General features: G+C 55.0%; 2 protein-coding genes and 1 long non-coding RNA gene across 4 annotated transcripts in view; 2 read left to right on the forward strand and 1 right to left on the reverse strand.

Moving 5' to 3' along the window:
- Window positions 1-219: 219 nt before the first annotated feature.
- Window positions 220-5,642, reverse strand: LOC102009190. The gene is made up of 3 exons (XM_013513347.1): window positions 5,625-5,642; window positions 1,061-5,199; window positions 220-974 (listed from the first exon to the last, which is right to left on the reverse strand). Exons 1-2 carry the CDS (start codon window positions 5,640-5,642, stop codon window positions 3,838-3,840), a joined length of 1,380 nt encoding a protein of 459 aa, XP_013368801.1. The 3' UTR covers window positions 220-974; window positions 1,061-3,837.
- Window positions 5,643-8,079: 2,437 nt separating this feature from the next.
- Window positions 8,080-10,250, forward strand: LOC106148331. Of its 2 annotated transcripts, none has more exons than XR_001233674.1 (3): window positions 8,080-8,284; window positions 8,388-9,230; window positions 9,452-10,250. It is a non-coding gene; the product is annotated as an uncharacterized LOC106148331 (long non-coding RNA). The 2 variants fall into 2 exon arrangements; XR_001233673.1 differs by having other exon boundaries at window positions 8,388-8,527; window positions 9,106-10,250.
- Window positions 10,251-11,847: 1,597 nt separating this feature from the next.
- The window catches only part of Cdcp1 (CUB domain containing protein 1), a 39,276-nt gene continuing 32,532 nt past the window's right edge, over window positions 11,848-18,591 (forward strand). Inside the window, exons 1-4 of the mRNA XM_013513348.1 lie at window positions 11,848-11,860; window positions 13,167-13,274; window positions 13,504-13,586; window positions 15,118-15,188. Of these exons, the coding sequence (XP_013368802.1) occupies window positions 11,848-11,860; window positions 13,167-13,274; window positions 13,504-13,586; window positions 15,118-15,188 (275 nt within the window). The remainder of the gene's footprint in view (window positions 11,861-13,166; window positions 13,275-13,503; window positions 13,587-15,117; window positions 15,189-18,591) is intronic.

Below are 18,591 nucleotides of genomic sequence, written 5' to 3' on the forward strand. Positions count from 1 at the left end.
GTCCATGTTAGCTGCCTCCAAGGCAGGGTGGCGTGGCACACAGGCATCACAGAGGAGAAACAGTTCATGGTGGGCCAAAGGCAGCAAAGCAAGCAAAGGCCGACCACAGCTCTTTCTGTCCCTTACATCTTATCCAGGCTACTGAGGGCGGGCAGCACTCACACCCTTAATCCCAGTGTCCTTGATCCTAGCACTGTACCATGAATCAATCCCAGCGTCACACATTCTAGATCCAGGCACCTCTGAAAAAGCCACACCGGTGCCCGCATGAGGTTTTGGGCGGGGACAGCTAGACATGAACCATAACACTAGGTGTGGCGGGGCACACCTGTAATCCCAGCACTCTGCAGGCTGAGGCAGGAGGGTCGCTTGGAGTTCAAGGCCAGTTGCCATCAGGAAAGCAGAGCTGGCTTCTCCGCCTAGACGGAGCCCCAGAGGCTCTTTATCCTCCCTCCAGAGCACAGCCCCAAGATCTTGACCTCGGTTTTCCCAGAGGCAGAGGAGCTGCAGCACCTGGGACCAGGCATAGACACATCGGTGCCACCCCAAGCCTTCGGCACAACTCCACATGGATGGACGCCTCCCCACATTCCAGGGGGACCAGAAGCCTCCAGGACGGCCAGCGACCTGTTCCGGGAGCGGTGACCCAAACCTGCACTGTCCCTCTGCCAGCTTGGGCTACCTGGGCTTTGTCCAGTCAGCACCTTGGCTTGCACATGAAAACCCGTTTGCGGTCTCCCCACCTGAGGGCTGCGTGTGCCCTGGTCGGAGTTGTTTCTTCCTTTTCTCCAACAGGTGAATCCCACCCGGTGCCCCTCCAGAAGATGGAGCGCATCTCTGCTGTCATCCCAGCGCCATCCCCGCGGGCTAACGTGACCGGGGGTGCGCTGAGCCCAGGGCCTCTGAGCTCGGGACTGGCACCATCCCAGCACCTGCTCCGTGTGTCCTGCCAGCGCCAAGCAGGGCAAGAGCACCTGGAAGGAGATGTTGAGGATCAGGCCCGGCCGCCTTCCCAGCCCCAACCCCAGCTCCCTCCCCACAGACCGGCGGCCCGGGCGACCTGCTCAGGGCGCCTTGCCGAGGCTTCCCTGGTGCCCGCAGCCCCTGGGAAGATGGAAGGCAGAAGCCTGACTGTTTCAGCCTCAGGCCGGCGTACTCTACAGCATCTCCAGAACTAGGAACGCAGTGGTCTCTTAGGTGCCAAGTGTCCCGTATCCGGATGGTCCCGGGGTGAGGCCAGCACTTCCCAGGCCCTCAGTCGGAAGAACAATGGCATGACAGAGGTTCCACGCTTCCTAGGAGGCCGCATTGTTCTTGCTCCCTTCCCAGACTCCCCAGTGCCCCGGGGCGGCCCTCCACCCTAAGAGAAACTGAGTCGTGGGTGAGTCAGCACATTCCTGCCAGCCACTCACCCCAGCTTCCTGGGATCAGGGTGCACCAACGCCCTCCGTCCACCTGCCAGCCCCCTCTGCCTTTGTGGGTGGCAGCTGCTTGCTGCTCCGCAGAGACTGCATGCTCTGCTGGGCCAACCTCCCAGCTGCAGCTCCCAGCAGTCGAAGGATGGGTTTGTGCTCCACCCTCCACCGAAAAGGCTGGAGATGGCAGTTTACAGCAGGAAGCCACAAAAGAACAGCCGGCGTGTAATGAAATCCATCTGGGTATGCTCTGCAATCAGAAATCCTGACTTAGGAAGAGCCTTGCAGCTTACGCAAAAGTCTCGCTCTGAGCCTCCTGGCAGGCAAGGGGAAAGTGATTGATGCCGCTCTCGTCGTTAAGTGAAAGACAGCAAGCTGTACGTCCTCAGGACCCAGGCGCTTAGCAGTTGTTTCTGACCCAGAGAGAGGCTTCCGAAACCCGAGTGTAAAGGGGAAAAAGGAAAACAGACGTACACCCAGGCATGAAGCTCGGACTGCTAACTCTGCCACCGGGACAGAGTACAAGCGGCCGCGTGCAGCACTCACGGCAAGTTGCGACAAGACACGCAGTTGTTCCCCTGGCGGCAGTTTCAGCGGTGGAGCCTACAAAAATGCCGACCGCTGATCTCACCTGCACACCTGTAGGACTGGAATCCCAGAGGGAGGGCCCGGCAATCCGCATTGGCCTTGGCTCCAGAGCTGCCCGGGAGGTGACCACGGCGGGGACCAGGCCAGCACCGGAGGAGCGGAGCGATTGGAGTCAGCCGCCACAGCGTGTCCATCCCTCCGCAGAGCAGGACCCCGAAAAAGGGGGGACAGGCATAAGTGACAGCAAGCAGAGAAGGAGAGGACGCTTGCAATGTGCACCTGGCCCCAGCTGGGGTCACCTGGTTCCAGTAGCCAGGACACCGAGGCCAGCATGAATTTCAGGTCAGCAGCAAACACTTCCTAGCGTAAGCGTGTCCTGCCAAGAGTTGGGGAGCACTCACGCTCAGAGCTGTTTGCTGTTGATCTGAAATTCCCTCTGCCGGGGCATTCTGTGTGTCACCTGGCCACCCTGGTTCTGTGTGCAGGCGACAGGCGGGGTGAGTAGAGCACCCTAGACCGCTGTGCCGTCCAGGCGGGGTCCTAGAGCCAAAGGTAGGGGACATCTAGGGACCCCTGGCTCCCAGGACAGCTGGGCCTCCGTGCTTTCCCCACGGCTGAGGTCCATGTGGTCCGCTCACACTTCCACCACCCCCCGCACCGGCCAGGTGTGGCAGAGGGGCCAGCGGCAGCTGCCCCTGGACACCTGTGCTCTAACCTTGAAATGAGGCCAGGAAAAAACTTCTCTGCCAGTTTTCTCATCGCCTGGCAGGTCCGCTGGAAAGATTAGGAGGTGCTGAACTGAGTGCTTGGCATCAGGGCTGAGCTGTTGGGCTTTGTGTGGCTGGGGCCCTGCTGCCACCCTACAGGAACACCCCAATATCCCATGGCGATGTGGCTCCAGGGGCCCCCTTCCCCTGCCTGTGAAATCCTGAGTGATCAAGTCCCACCTGGGGAAAGGACCGAGGTGGAGACGCAGGCAGCAGCGGGACAGGTCTCCCCTGGAGGACTGGGGCTCCACAGTGGGGCTCACTGTCATGGAGAGGTGGGCCCTGCTCCCCAGAGCCCTTGCAGGTGGGGAGATGTCTCTACTTGCATGGTTTTCCTTCAACCCAGGAACACACGGGAACTGATCCAGTCACCACGGCAACCACAAACATCCCCAGCACAAGGTGGCCTTGGAACCAGGCCTGAGAGGCCCAGCCTGGCATGCAGGGTGGCTGGCGAAGACGGTGGAGCCTGCGACACCTTGCCTCCAGGCCCCGCAGGGCACAAGGGTGCACTTTCACTGGAAGCCGGAGGGCCAGGCTGCTCGCTCCCCGGAAGGAGTTGTAAGCGCAGTGTCCTGGGTGGCAGGAGGCCCCCCGTTTCCCCCAGGCTCCCTGCTCCTCCCTGTCGTCATCTCCACTTCTGCTCTGGCCTCCTGAACACGCTGTGCCCCCAGGTCCTTCCCCCTCTGCTCCTGGCCTCCCGAGCCCTCCCTGTGCTTCCTTGTGCAAACAGTAGCTCCACCCTGCTTCAGGGCAGGGGGTCAGGCTCTCAGGCCGGGGCCCTGGGCTCCCTCCCCGCCTCTGCTGCTGAACAGAGAACATGGACGAGTTTTTCAACTTCCTAATGTCTTTATCTGTGAACGGAGCCAGAGGCACCTCAAAGGCTGTACTGAGGATTAAACAAGCTAAATTATAGGCCAGGCCCTGCAAAGAGACCCTGGGAATGATGAACAAGGACCCGTCCTCTATCTGTCCATCTTGGAACACCCAGGCCCGGGGTGCGGAGCCAGTCCCAAGGCGTGTGAGGACAAAGAGAGGCGGGCAGACCCACGAGCACAGAGCACAAGTCACTGGCGACTAAGCTGCAAAGCGCAGTCCTGCGTGAAGGAGAGATCTGTGGGTCCCTGCTGCTCACCACGGTCGACGGCGTGGACCTGCACCCGCTGTGCACCTGTCCAGCTTTGCAAAGGCCCCACGGCAGGGCCAGGCTGTGGTGCAGGAGCCCAGCCACCGGGGTTTCCGCCCCAGCAGCCCCAGCGGCAGAGAGGAACCTGGCGGGAGAGACTCCGTGGCAGGCTATGAGGAGCGCAATAGGAGGTCGCAGTGTGGAAGCCGAACTGCTGTGCTGGGGAGGAGGTTCCCCTCGAACACCAGGTCCTGGGCGAGGCCCCAGGCCCGGGGACAGGTGGAGGCCTGGCCACGGGGCTGAGAGGGCTGACCAGCCGAAGGAGTGAAGAACACATCACCCCAAACGTGCTGCTCAGGCACCCCGAGCTTTTTGAGTTGAAGACACCCGAAAAACCAGGCAGAAACAGGGAGCAAGACAATTGCCCTGGCCTTCCTGCTGCCCCCCGAAGCACAGAGCGGAGCCCCAAGTGAAAGTCGCCCCCCAGCCCGCATGAGGGACACCTGTCACCCGAGACTGGAGGCTCCAGCGCCGGAATCCTGCAAGGCCTTGGGAATAACCCACTGCCCAGCTCTGCGCAGGACGACACGGGCGCGCACTGCTCACCTGCCTGGGATTGCGTTTTCCTGAACTCAGCCTGACTTCCAGGGAAGCCCTCCCCATGGGCTGCAGATGCTTCCCTTCTTTGGCGCAGAGTTCCTGTTTGGGGGCTCACGCTGGACCCAGGCCCCTTGAGAGCCCCCCGAAAGTTCCAAGGGCCCCCGCGAAGGTCCTGCTGGTGCCGGCCGGGCGGTGTGAGTGAGCAGCCCGGGCGCAGGCTGCGGGGTGAGGCCGGTGGCTGCTGCGCCCCATGTTCCGGACGGGCCACAGGCACGGAGGCCTCTTCGAAGGATGGACTCACTTGGCCGGAGTCCAAACACCCCGATTCTGGCCCTGAGCCAGACACAGGTGGACAGCTGTTGTCCAGGCGGGTGGGGGAGGAGGGGAGGTCTCCCTGGACAGGGAGGAAGAGAACTTGAGGCACAGGCGCACACAGGGCAGACTCCGAGCTGGAAGGTGCCCTGGGTGGTGCCAGCGTCCTCCGTGAAGGGTTGGTGGCACCAACCCCGGCTCCTGGGTCTCCTGGGTCCTCTTCCGGGTTGGGCCCTCTCTGGCTCCTAGCAAGGCCCTTGGCCTGGATCCACAGCCCTGTCCCCTGTCCCCACCCTGCCGATCCCGTGCACGTGGACTGGTGATTGCTGGAGCTGATCCCGTACGCTGGGTTTGCATCCACTCTGGTCCCCACAACGCCAGCGGTTTCCTTCTACCCCACCAGTGCTGGTCAGTGGGCAGCCCTGCTATTGGGATGTGGGGAAGAAGCAACTTCCTAGGAGAAAAGTTTCTTTTTTTTTTTGAGACTGGGTCTCACTATGCAGTTCAGGCTGGACTTGAACTCACAGTGATCCTCCTAACTCAGCCTCCTGAGTGCTGGGATTACAGGTGTGCGCCACCACATCCAGCTTGAGCAATTACTTTTTATGCTTTTAAAATTATAAGTTCCTGGGGTCTGTGCAACCTGTAACCCCATTGAGGAGGCTAAGGCAAGAAGATCACTACAAGTTTGAAATCAGCCTGGACTACACAATGAGACCCTCTCTCAAAAAAAGAAAGAAAGAAAGAAAGAAAGAAAGAAAGAAGAGAAATATTAGAAAGTCAAGGAAAACATAACCCACAATGCCGCCACCCCACCCTGTCAATGGTAACCATTTATGCATCTTCTTTTTGTTTGTCTTGGTTTTTTTTTCTTTTTGTGGAGACAGGTCTCACTCTGTAGCCCAGGTTGGCCTTGAATTCACAGTGAGCCTCCTGCTCAGTGTCCCGAGTGCTGAGATTACAGGCGTGTGCCACCACACCTGGCTCCATGCATCTTCTTTGGATATTTTTTCAAAACCTACATCATGTGGTGACACACGCCTGTAATCCCAGCATCTGGGAGGCTGAGGCAGGGGATCACTGAGAGTTCCAGGTCAGCCTGAGCTACATAGTGAGTTCAAGGACAATTTGAACTATATAACAAGACCCTGTCTCAAAAAAATAAAACAAACAAAAAAATCACCCACCCTTCACCTACCAAAGGATGATTTTATCAGGTACATGTTGGCATAGTTCTTTCCAACCCTTTTTTTTTTTTTTTTTTTTATGTAAGCATTAGGGGTTTTTTTTTTTTTTTTTTTTTTTTGAGACGGGGTCTTGCTATGCAGTTCAGGCTGGCCTTGAGCTCACTTTGTAGCCCAGGCTGGTTTCGAACTCTCAATGATCCTCCTGCCTCAGCCTTCTAAGTGCTGAGATTACAGGCGTGCGCCACCACGCCCGGCTTGTTTATTTTAGTACTTGTGTGGAAAAACATAATTATGGTGCTGCTGTAAATAAACTAGAGATTATAATTTTCCTCGAGTTTAACGGCAAAAGAGCTAAACATTTTCCACTTTACTGCAAACTTCCTAAGTACCAAATTTAAAGTGCCTAATTTCCCACTGAATGGATGTTTCCTCGTTTATCGCCCATTACCCTATTTGGGCACACTTAAGCTGATTCCAAATTTTCGCTTCTAAAAACATTTGCCGTGAATACATTTGCAAACTACAGCTTCAAACGCGATTTGTAAGCGGGGTGAATGGAATAAGGACGCGTACTCAGAATGGAAGAGTGCTCGTGGGTCCTGACGGAGAGAGACCGACTTAAGACGCTGTCCTGCGCTCTGAACGGGTGGAAGCGAGCAGGTAGGTTTCGTTTCGCTGCGGTTTTTGATAATCAGAGCAAGCCGGGGGCGGAGCAGAGGCGGACAGCCACGCAGCTGGTTCTGACGCCCTCGGCACAGCCCTCTGTGGGGCCTCTGGGTGTGGACCACGAGGAGTGGTCAGACTGGACAGTGTGGGCCGGTGCCGTGGGCTCCCTGCCTGCCCCCTCCTCACCCACATCTCATACCTGGCGCCTTCGGTGGGAAATCCTCAGCTTCCTTATTTAAACTGCCACCTGTCCCTGGCCCCTGCCTGCATGGGCCAGTTCTGTAGGCTGGCGGCCAGCAGGGCGGCAGATGGACGCTCACTGCAGGAGCCGTTAGCACCAGCGCAGTTGCTTCCTATGTACAAGGGGCGACTGAACCCGATGGTGAGTATTTAAGATTTTTAAAAATCCCCACAGCGTTAAAGTCAACATACCACAGTGATCCATGCACACCCACATGTGTAGCAGCACGACATAACAGCTACATCTGCAAAGCAGCCTCCACGTCCATCAACAGATGGGTGGATAAAGAGAATGTGGTGTTTACACCCGGAGTACTACTCTGCCATCAAGAAGGATAAACTTGAGACAGTTGTTAGCAAATGAATGCCCCTTGAGACCATACTGTTAAGTGAAATAAGTCAGACACACCAGCTTAAGCAGCACATGGTTTCTCTGATATGAGAAACCCAAAGTGTAAATGAATTAAAGATCAAAGTAAAAAAACAGATGATAGGAAACAGGAAGAGAGAGCTTTTGTGAAAGAAAAAGGCACTGGAAGATGGCGGGAGGAGGAGGGAGAGAAGGGGAAGGGGAAGTGAAGAGGATGATGGTGTGCGGTGTGCATACACCGGCGCCCTGTGGAGAACAGAATCCTGTGTGCTGATAAAAAATAAAAATTAATAAAAAGTAAAACAAAGTAAACTAATTAAAAACGAAAGGCTACCAACTATATGGGAAAAAAATTACAGTAAAAGATGCACTGCCAAGAACAATGGCATAAGCGTGTTCAACGTGAGGGGCCATGACAGTGTACCTTCTTTTATCAAAATGAACTTTTTTTTTTTTTTTTTTTTGGTTTTTCTCTGGTACCGGGAACCGAACTCATGACCTTGCGCTTGCCAGGCAGGCGCTTTTGCCACTGAGCTAAATCCCCAGCCCCTAAAATGAACTTTTAAAATGTAAACATTCCCTGTAATTTTTTTTACCACACATTGATTAACCGTTTACAGCAATTTCTGCTTTTGTTTTTGTTTTTGTCTTTTTGAAACAGGGTCTCGCTCTGCAGTTCAGGCTGGCCTTGAGCTCACTTTATGGCCCAGGCTGGTCTTGAACTCGCCAGGATCCTCCTGCCTCAGCCTCCTGAGTGCTTGGATTACAGGTGGGCACCACCACGCCCGGCCCATTTCCAGCAATTTCTGTCAAATAAGAACACAGTGCTGGGTTCTCATCCACCTCATTCACCAGAGCTGGCACCATGTGCCTCCTGGCTCTCTCCAAAGTGAAGATGACCACGAAAGGTCAGCGTCTTGACTGCATTCAGGACGCTGAGGAGCCAGGACGGCCCAACTTAAAGACCCTCAGGAAAGAGGACTCCAGAGCTGCTGCAGAAAGTAGAGAGGACGGTGAGACGAGTGTGTTGGGAGCCAGGGGAGGATTCTGAGGGGGCTCGTGGCAATGCATCTTCTGCTGTAATATATCTTTTAATTCACCGCATTTTTATCACAGCACATACAGAAGAACAAAGATAAGCAAGAAGCTACTTGTGCTGGAAGACAAGACAGCCAACACCACCAGCCAACCAAAGCACTCTGGGACAGAACACGAGCAGCGCGCTGTGTGTGCATAAAAATAGAATAGAGCCACGGGTTTGTCTTTTTTTTTTTTTTGTACCGGAAATCGAACTCGGGACCTTGTGCTTGCCAGGCAGGAGCTTGTGCGCTGAGCTATATTCCCGGCCTAGCCGTGGGTTTAAAAGCCAGAGTGCAGCAGGAGCCGGGAGCACACAACAGCACTCAGCCGAAGTGGTGATCGGGTGGAGCCCGGCTCCCGGGAAGCGACCTGTCCACAGGCAGGCACAGTGCTGCTGAGGGTGGAGGGCAGTGGGCAGTCGGCTCAGGCGAAGGCTGGGCCCTCCTCGCCATCCCTGGGTCGCCTGCCACTGCTGGCTTTGATGTCCATCCCCACCCCCGTGGGGCCCAGCCGTGCCCAGGCCTAGGGAGGTGGACACCTCAGAGGGAGGGCAGGAGAGACGGAGGGGCCAGGGAGGGCAGAGTGAGAAGTGAGGGGCCACAGACTGTCCCCTGAGCCCCTGAGAGGCCGCAAGGCGCCCCCTCAGCAGCCCCAGTGAGCTCTCCGTGGCCTCTCCAGGCAGTGCCCTGCCCTGGGCAGCTCTGGAGGGTGAGGCCGTGTGACCTCGGGTCCTAACCCTATCCGTCCTGTGCAGGGGCCCGGCTGGCACCACTGGCCCGGGAGCCCCGAGCTTGCCCACAGGACCCTCCGCCAGCCCAGGCCCCAGGAGGGAAGCACACAGCATCCAGGTCTCCAGATGTCCCCTTCGGGTCTGTCAGGGTGAGTCTCGGGTGACAGGGCCGTGGGACTGGACAGGGCGTGTGCAGTAATGAGCCCATTCTGACACGCGTGGCTCAGGTAGGTCTCCCACGCAGCCGCAAGTCCACGCAGGAAAGTGGACCGAGGGCTGTCATTCACGTGACCGTGTTTACTGGCCCCAAATCCATCCGGGCGGCCTGGGAGTGGGAATGTTCTAAATCAGGACTCTTGTAAAAACCTAGGATGGACAGAAAGGCACCTGTTACACGTGTTAAAAACGAAGACCCACTGAGAATGCAGCCGGAGACTTCCGCACGCTGAGGTCTGCTGCAGAAATGTGAAGGAGAAAAAGAAAGGTGACCCTTCAGGAATGGAGGATTGGTTTGCATTTCCAAATATCCATTCCGGTCAGACCTTATTCCTGGTAAATGCTCAAGAAATGCACGTTGACCGGCTGTTGGCTTCATTCCTACCGTAAAGGTTTTTAAATACAGTCACCCTTGATAAGGGAGGCGGGTGGGCACCAGGACCCCATGCGGGTACCAAAGCCAGCCCATGCTCATGTCCCTGCTCCAAGTGAGGTCGTGTTTCGTGTAACCATGCACACGCTGTGAACTCTGAGTCATCCCCGGACGCCTTCTGACACCTCACGGCCGTGTGAGTGCTCGGGAGACTGTGGTGGCTGGGGGTAAGCACAGGATGCAGTTTATTTCAGGACAGATGTGGCGGTCAGTGGCTCAGTCCCTGACAGAAACCAGAGGAGCACAGAGCTCACCGAGAGCCCAGCACAGGACACCGCGGGAGGGGACAGCAGCTGCCCTCACGCCAGTGGACCCAGCAAGTGGATCCAGCTCAGCACACGGCAAATTCAGGCTCTGATTTGGGAACTTTCGGGAACTGTGTCTTCTGAATATTTCCCATCAGAGTTTCAACAGATCCAGAGACGTGGTCCCCGCAGATGAGGACAGACGCACTGTGTAGGCACCAGCTACGTTCTTTGGGGAGGGCATCCCCATAAATAAACTAGGTGGCTTTCTGCCAACCACGTAATCAGAGCCTGTATCTCACGGATTCTCACCTGCACATTTCAAGCCTTCCCAGCCCTGGCAGCGGGGGAAGTCTCGCAGTCGGGCAGCTGGGACTTGTCACACCTGTGCGTGCTCACAGGTGGTGGCACCTGTTCCCCATGGCCCCAAGCAGGGGAAGTGCGGAGCGTTGGTTCCCCAGATGTGGACTTTAATTACCCCTCAAAACAGCCTCTGAAAGATTCGAAGGTAAGAAACGCCATGGGTACAGAAAAGTGCTGGAAATAGGGCAGCAGGGCATAAATTTAGTAGTAGAGGAGCAAATACCTGTCATTAGTACTATTTGGTAAATATGGAATTACTCCCAAATTCACTTTTCTTTTTAATAACATACATTAAGCAATAGCAATATAGCAACCAGGGGCAGGGGTACGTAGCATGCGTGAGGTTCTGGGTTCAATCCTCAGCATGAACATATCTTTGCTCCTGATTTTTTTTTTTTTTTTTTTGAGACAGGGTCTCCTATGCAGTTCAGGCTGACACTGAACTCACTTTGTAGCCCAGTCCGGCCTCTAACTCACAGTGATCCTCCTGCCTCAGCCTCCCAAGTGCTAGGATTACAGGTGTGCGCCACCACGCCCAGCTTTTGCTCCTGATTTAATCAGAATTGTTTTTAAAATGACACTGATTTGGCCCTGGAAAGTGCAATGCCAACTTGGTGCTATTAGAGAGAGCGTATGGGGCTGGGGATTTAGCTCAGGGGCACAGCGCCTGCCTGGCAAGCGCAAGGTCGTGAGTTCGGTTCCCAGTACGGGAAAGAAAAACCAAAAAAATGAAAAAAAAATAGAGAGAGCGTGTGTTCTTCCTCGGAGGGGCATGGAAAACAATGCAGCATTGCTTTTATTTTTTTTTTTTTTTTTTGTTTGTTTGTTTGTTTCCTGTACCAGGAATCGAACTCACGACCTCACACTTGCCAGACAGGCACTGTGCTGCTGAGCTAAATCCCCAGTCCCCGGCATTGCTTTTAAATGTGAGCACTACAAGGATCTTCAAAAAACTGAACATGGACCCGCCCCCAACCAAAAAAAAGCCAGGTGTGGTTCATGCCTGTAATTCCAGCACTCAGGAGGCTGAGGCAGGAGGATCACCAGGAGTTCAAGGCCAGCCTGAACTACATAGTGAGATCCTGTCTCAAATCTCCCCCTTCAAAAAAATAAATAAATAAATATGGAATCAGAACCCAATAGTTCCACCCTGAGCATGGACAAAAGATTAAAAACAGGACTGCAAGAGATACCTGCCCACCCACATGCAAAGAGCATTCTTCACAATACCATAAACAAGAGCCAATCCAAATGTCCACAAACGAGTAGGCTGGCTGGGAGTGGGGGTGACCCTCCGCCCAGAAGTGCTTGGTGAGCTGGGACTTTGTCATCCCTGCCAGCCTCATCCACCTCCAATGGGCCCGAGCTAGTTCCGGTCGCAGTGGGACACAGGAAGTCTGAAGCCACTTCCGGTCACCTGCCTCCACACCTGCGGAGGCCAAGGTGGAGGGCTTTGGCCATTCTGGGGAGAAAAGATGCTGCGGAGCTGCAAAGGATGGGGTCAGCGGGATGGGGAAGGCTGGTGAGTTCAAGATGCCAGGGGCAGGGCATGCAGGAAGAGATCTAGGGACCACTGGACGGATACCTGGCCTCTGCCCTGAGGCCACCTGCGTGACAGTGCCAGCTTACTTCTCCAGACCTGAGTCCACCCAGAAGGTGACACCCAGATGCACTGCAGGTCCCCCACCCCACGGTCGCCTGACTCCGTTCCCTGAAGTCACCTCCCAACGCTGTTCCCTCCCAAACCCAAAGGAAACGAGGAGGGAGCGTAACCCAGCTGGAGGGGGGCCTGGTGAGGGCGTGGGTCACACTGAGGTGTGTGGACGGGGCTCTCGCTAGCTGGCGGCGGCAGGTGACTTACAGGAAGCCGGTGTTGCAAGGTCCGAAGGAGCAGAGTCAGCACTGTCTCCGCTGGCGCTCTGCTTCAGCCTGTTGGTTGGTTCGGTCTGGGGAGGTGATGGGGGCTGGGGCGACCCCAGTGGGGTTCGGCTTCCTGCTACCAAGTTCGTGAGTCACTCAGAACCAGAGCTCGATCAGTGCCTGGCCCCGGCACCAGGCTGAGCTGCCCCGGGAGGACTTTTCCTCTTTATCTTACTCATCCTCAAACTGAAGAGGCACGGTGTGGTTACCCTCGGGCAAATGACGTGGCACAGCCAGCCTTTCCTGAGGACAGCTCTCTCCGGGCCTCCGAGAGTCCTCCACCTCCAGGCTCACCACGGAGCATCTGCCCAAATGGCGACCAGGCCGGCCTTGCCCTCAGATGCCCGCGGGTGGCACAGGCGGTGATACACAAAGCCCCTTTGCCACTCTGCTGAGGGCTACTGCTGCCCAGAAAGCAAACTCACAAAAGCTCCCCGATTCAGAGTGTTGTTCCCCAACCTCTGTCTTCAAACCTGATAAAGCCTTGGCCCCTCCCAGGCTCCAGCCCACCCCACCAGGCTGTGGGTCACAGTGGCCTTGTCCTGGAAGCCGGGAGTCTGTCTGTCTGTCTGTCTGTCTCTCCTTTCTTTTCCCCAATTTATTTTGCTGTTGTGCAGGGAGTGGAGGCCAGGGTACTGCTGAGCTGCACCCCGCTCTCCTCTGTCGAATGAACTCCACACTCATCCTTTAGGGGCACACAGCAGGGCAATTCACAGATCCCTCTGCTGCATGAACCCGGTCTCCACAGAGCTCTGACTGGTACCAGGCGCTGCTCTCACCGCCAGGACCAGAGGAGCAGGACGGGCGGGGATGCACTTCTCCCTGAGGAGCCACAGGGTCGGGGTGGGTGGTGAGGATGGGGTCCCCAGACTCCTCTCCCAGACACCGGTCCGCCTCTGTCTCCGCAGTGCTGTCCCTGCCCCGTGCGCAGCCGTTCCCTGCTGCCCAGCCCTACAGCAAAGCAATCCGGCTGATCACTGTGTATCTGCGAGGAGCCCAGCACTGCGCTGAGTCAAGTCTCCTAGCTAGGGAGGTCGCCCAACACCCTGTGACAGACAGCCCCCCTCATGCTGAGGAAACTGAGCCGGTGGAGTAGGCCCCACATGACCTCCTGACTGTCCGGCGGCCTCTCCTCTGCTCTGCCCCTGGGGCCAGCAACACAGACACCATGAGGTAGGAAAGGTCACACCGCGGCGTGGGCTCCTTCTTAAGGTTTGGTGTGAGCCTGTGACACCCACTGTCCAGGACACCCCGTGAGCCTTGGCCTGGACACCTTTGGGGGACTCCCCGCTGACGTCACCAACGACGTGCCCGACGAGGATTCTCTGGTTTGCTCTTCCCTGGGGACGCGTTTGTGGGCTGAGGCACCCCAGCCGGACCGTCACCTTTTCCCCGGTCCTCGTCTTTTTTACCTCTTCTGTCATTTTACTTTGCTTTGTGGATGTCTTAGATGCCCTTTTCTCATTACACAGACGAAAAACCCAACACCCAATGTTAAAGGAGGAGAGGTTTACTTAGCTCACAGTTTATAGAGGTTTCAGTCCCTAGTTGGCTGGCTCCAAGGCAGGGTGGCACTGCAGAGGGGAACTAGTCCATGGCAGGCAGGAGGCAGCAAGCAGTGACCAAAGGCAGCAGCCCTCTTTTTTCTATTCTTTCCAGATTGCATACCCTTAGGGCGGGTAGCTCTCACACCCAGGGAGGGCCTTCCCATTATCCACATCCAGAGCTGTGCCAGGCCAGTCAGTGGGCTAATTCAGTAATCACACACCCTTCATCCCAGCACCACACCCTCCAGATCCAGCCGCCTATGGAAAGCCCTACTCACATCTGATGGAGGCTTTGAGGGCACATCTCTGTTTTATTTTGTTTTGTTTTGCTTTTCTTCTGGCACCAGGAATCGAACTCACAACCTTGCGTTTTCCAGGCAGGCGCTATGCCACTGAGCTAAATCCCCAGCCCCTGGGGGCACATCTCAACACAAGCCACAACACTGGGAGATCTTCCAACATTTCTATTTATTTATTTAAGTATTTGTTTACTTTTTTTTTCAGGTGTTGGATATTGAAGTCTTTGCACATGCTAAGCAGGCACGGAGCTACACCTCTGCCCTCTTTTTTTTAAAAAAATCTACTATTAGTTTTTTAGATTTCCCAAACTTTTTTGTAGTCCCTTGAATACGAATCTTTATTACATCCGGTTCCTTCCTCACAGATGGGACGTCACCTGCTATCTCGCTAAGGAAGGTTGTAATTAGTTTTGTTTGACTTTGTTTTGTTTTTCTCTCCTCCTGTAGTCTTGCTCTTTCATGTTACTCTTCTCTTGTTTGATTAGTTTCTGTTGTTGAGGCTTTTTGTTTGTCTTGTTTGTTTGTTGCTCTATCATGTTAGAAGCTTTTCTTCGATGTCAGCCAGCCTGGGCTACCCAGCCAGGCCCTATCTCAAAAAAAAAAAAAAAAAAAGTGGGCAATTAAACAGCTATGTGAGTGGGTTTCCCACCCCGGGCCTCATGGCCCACAGCCGGGCAGCCCGTTACCAGTGGGGTCTGTGCCTGCACCCCTAGGTCTTCCCTCTTGGGCTGTGCTAGATGCCCCCGAAAGAGTCTCTCATTTCCTGTATGGATACCAAAGCCCTCCTGCCCCCCACCTCCCTCAGCGGTCTGGGGCTGTGAAACTGAGACACGCTTGTCCCCAGGGCGTGTCCCCCTCCTGCAGGGCGAGCCCACTCCGCCTGCAGCCCGGAACCCTGGGCTCCACTTTCTCTAGGGAATGCCTGGGACTGGGGAAGGCACAGCGGCCTCCCGCTGGAGCCCAGGGGCAGCTGCTACCACATTTCCCGTCTTAGCTTCTCCTTTGCCCTCCAGCTCCGAAACGACAGCTGCCACTTCCTGGGTCTACAGCATAAATCGCGTGGTTCTCCATGTCCCCCGCCAGGGTAGGGCTCCGCCTCCTGGCTCCCACGAGGATTTTGTTGCTGCCTTCTCTTCTTCTCTTGGTGGTATTACGTTGTGTTGTCTTTTTTTTTTTTTTTTTTTCAACAGCGGCAGAGTTTGCAATAGCTGAATCTTGGAAACAACCAAAATGGCCATAAACGGGTGAATGGATAATTACGTTGTGTTTTTTTTTTTTTTTTTTTTTTCAATGTGCTTCATGGCCTTTGTAGAGTCCCAGGAAAAGTCAAAAGTAGATGTAATGGTCTGTTTTAAAACTCACCTCTCTGTTTATCGTGTTCTTCTGGCAGCAGAGTGTAGCGGTCTGCATTTCTTCCCAGTTCACAAACAAATGTATAAAATTGAGCTCTTCTGTTCGTCCACGTTTGTAAAGATGAAATCTTTCCACTGCGCCCCAAGAGCCAAGGTGTAAGGGCACTTACAGAATAGGAAGCTTGTAGATGTATCATAGCAAAAATCAGAAATCAATCAGAGGCCTGTGACCACAGGCTCCTGCAGCCTCTCACGTAGCCAGCTTACTGTACTCATTTAGCCTTGACTGACTAGGCTCAGAAGTTCCCCCTGGACAATGTGTGGGGCCCAACTGTGTCCAGCTTGTGTTTTAAAAAATACACAGGGAGGGGGCTGGGGATTTAGCAGCGCAGCACCTACTTGGCAAGCGCGAGGTTGTAAGTTCGATTCCCGGTACCGGAAAAAAAGAACCAAAAAACATAAATAAATAAATAAATAAAAATACACAGTGATTCCAACTTGCTTCAAGGGCTTCAAGGCCATCATGTTTCGGGACGATTGACCCAATCAAGGACACTTTCAACTCTACCTACTCTTCTCAGACGCCCTCCTTTCCAAAATGTTCCTGTACAAATCTACCTGACAACATATGACTTAATTCATGTAATCCATGTATCAAATCATGTAATAACCTGCTATCAGCTATGTACTTGCCACTTCAAACCATTTTTTTTTTTTTTTTTTTTTGGTCTTTTTGAGACAGAGTCTCGCTATGCAGTTCAGGCTGGCCTTGAGCTCACTTTGCAGCCCAAGCTGGCCTTGAACTCCCAACGATCCTCCTGCCTCAGCCTCCCAAGTGCTGGGATCACAAACATGCACCACCACATCCAGCCTGAAAACCATATTTAAACTGAACTCAAACCTGACTCTGGGCTGATGATTTGAACTTCTGGGCTCCCCAGCCTGCTAGCGTAATAAAAGTTGTTTTCTAGCTCCTCCAGGCAAAGAATCTTCCATTTGCATTGGTATTGGTTTTTCTGTTACAAAGGCAGGGTCTCGGGACTCTTTGACTTCCTGTATAACTTGAGGTAACTTCCAAGGAGGCTGAGAGCCCTTTTACCTGTCATAATCCTCCTGCTGTCTTCACAGCGGGAAGCCAAGGAGGTCCAGGAAGCCAGCTTTGGAGAAATGAGATGGTGATAAGCTAACTGGTCCTTTGGGCTTTGTCAAACATATCTGATATTTTGAATTCAACAGTGTCTTCCCGCTTATGTGGTGGCGGCAGTTCTCACGTGTGCTGGAAACACTGCTGGTGTTATGGATGTAAGAGAAGATGCTGGCATGTCTGCTCAGAATTAGGGAGAAACAAAACCTTCCTTTACCCTCCTGGTGAACGTAAGCATTCTTACAGGGTATTTAGGTTTGTCTCGAGATTTTCTCTTCATCAATTTGTCCTCAGCTCCGTGGAGAAAAACCAAGAGCGTCTCTGCTTTTCTCACCCTCTCGCCCCTCTCTGGGCCTCGGCCTCCCACAGGCTTGCCCTGAGAGGGAAGTGGACCAGAACTGACAGCCTGAGTCCCCTCTGGTTTTTTTTTTTTTTTTTTTTTTGGTTTTGGTTTTTCTCCGGTACCGGGAACCGAACTCAGGACCTTGCACTTGCCAGTCCCCTCTGGTTTGCGGGCCCCTCCAGGGCAGGACTGCAGACACACAGGACAGGGCAGAGCGCCTAAGCGAGGGGTTCCCACCTCTGTGGACAAGAAGGGTAGGGGCAGCTAGGAGAGGCTTTTCCCCAGAAGTGGAAGAGAAGGTGGAGCGAGCCCGGAGGTTCACGCTGTGGCAGGCGTGTAGTTCCCAGCCCGGGCCTCCCAGGTTGTTCTGGGTGACCCCGGCCCACCCTGGCTCCCCACGGGCACCCGCAGCCCTAGGGCCGCGCAGTCATCTTGACACTGGTCTGCCATCCTTCCTGAACCATCTCCCTCTGTGATCCAGGGCTTGGCGTGCAGAAGGAGGACACCAGGACAAATGTCCCACCTGTCACCCTGTGGGGAGTGGAGCCCAGCGTGGCTGACAGCACACTCCCCCGCCTGTCACAGTGACCCGCTCACGGGGTGGACACACACAGGACTTCCTTCACGCTGAACTCGGGACCCTGGCGCCTCACTTGGTTTCTCCTCCTGGCCCCTTCCAAGCCTCTCTTGTCTTAAAGACTGAACACAGGGGCTGACAGTGTAGCTCAGTGATAGAGCGCTTGCCTAGGGTGAGTGAGGCCCTGGGTTCCAGCCCAGCTCCAAAAATAGGGAGGAGGGAAGGTGGGAAGTAGGGAAAGCCGGAAGGAGAAATCAATACAGCAGCTCCACTGTATCCACTGCGGAGCTCAGCCTGCTCCAAAGCTGCCTCTATTTAGGAACTGGCCTGGCGACCCTGACCAGGCCACCTGCTCAGCAAGTCCGTCCTGTCTCTTTGGAAGGCTTGCTATGAGCGCCGCGGGCGACACCGCAGGTGCAGTGCCCGGAGCAGGCTGCAGGCGCATAGTCCGGCAAAGAGCAGCCCTAGTACCAGGGGTACTGGCTCTGGCCTGTAATCCCAGCACTCTGGGAGGCTGAGGCAGGAGGACGGAAAGCTTGAGCACAGTTTGGGTGACTAAGCAACTGAGGGAGACCTCGATTAAAAAAAGGGGGTGGGGCCTGGGCTATAGCTCAGTGGCACTCACCTGCCTGGAAAGCGCGAGGTCCCGAGTTCAATTGCTGATATCAAAAAAAAAAAAAAAGGAGAAGGTGCGGACAGGTAGCTCAGTGTAGGGGCCCTGGGTTCCACCCCTTGCAGACTCCCCGCTCCTCCCGAAGAAAAAGAGAAGAAAACCAGCCGCCCTAGCACTGCCTTTAAAGCCCGGCAAATCCTGGCAGAGAGAGCAGAGGAAAATGTTAAAGCTCGGTGACCCACAAACACGAATTCTCTCCAAAAAGGGGCGCCCCAGGGCGCCAAGGGAAATCGACTTGGCTTCCGCTAAGGGTGATCCGTGCGCCCCTGGACAGAGAAACGTGGCCCTTTGAGAAACAGGACTAAGCCCGAGAAGGCAGGGACAGCCCGTCCCCACCCGCAGCGAGCGCGGAGAGCCCCGAGCCACCCTCCCGGGCTGGACGGCGGGGGCGGGGCGGG

This window comes from Chinchilla lanigera, unplaced genomic scaffold (assembly GCF_000276665.1).
Source record: "Chinchilla lanigera isolate Chin_1 unplaced genomic scaffold, ChiLan1.0 scaffold00019, whole genome shotgun sequence".
Lineage (NCBI taxonomy): Eukaryota > Metazoa > Chordata > Mammalia > Rodentia > Chinchillidae > Chinchilla > Chinchilla lanigera.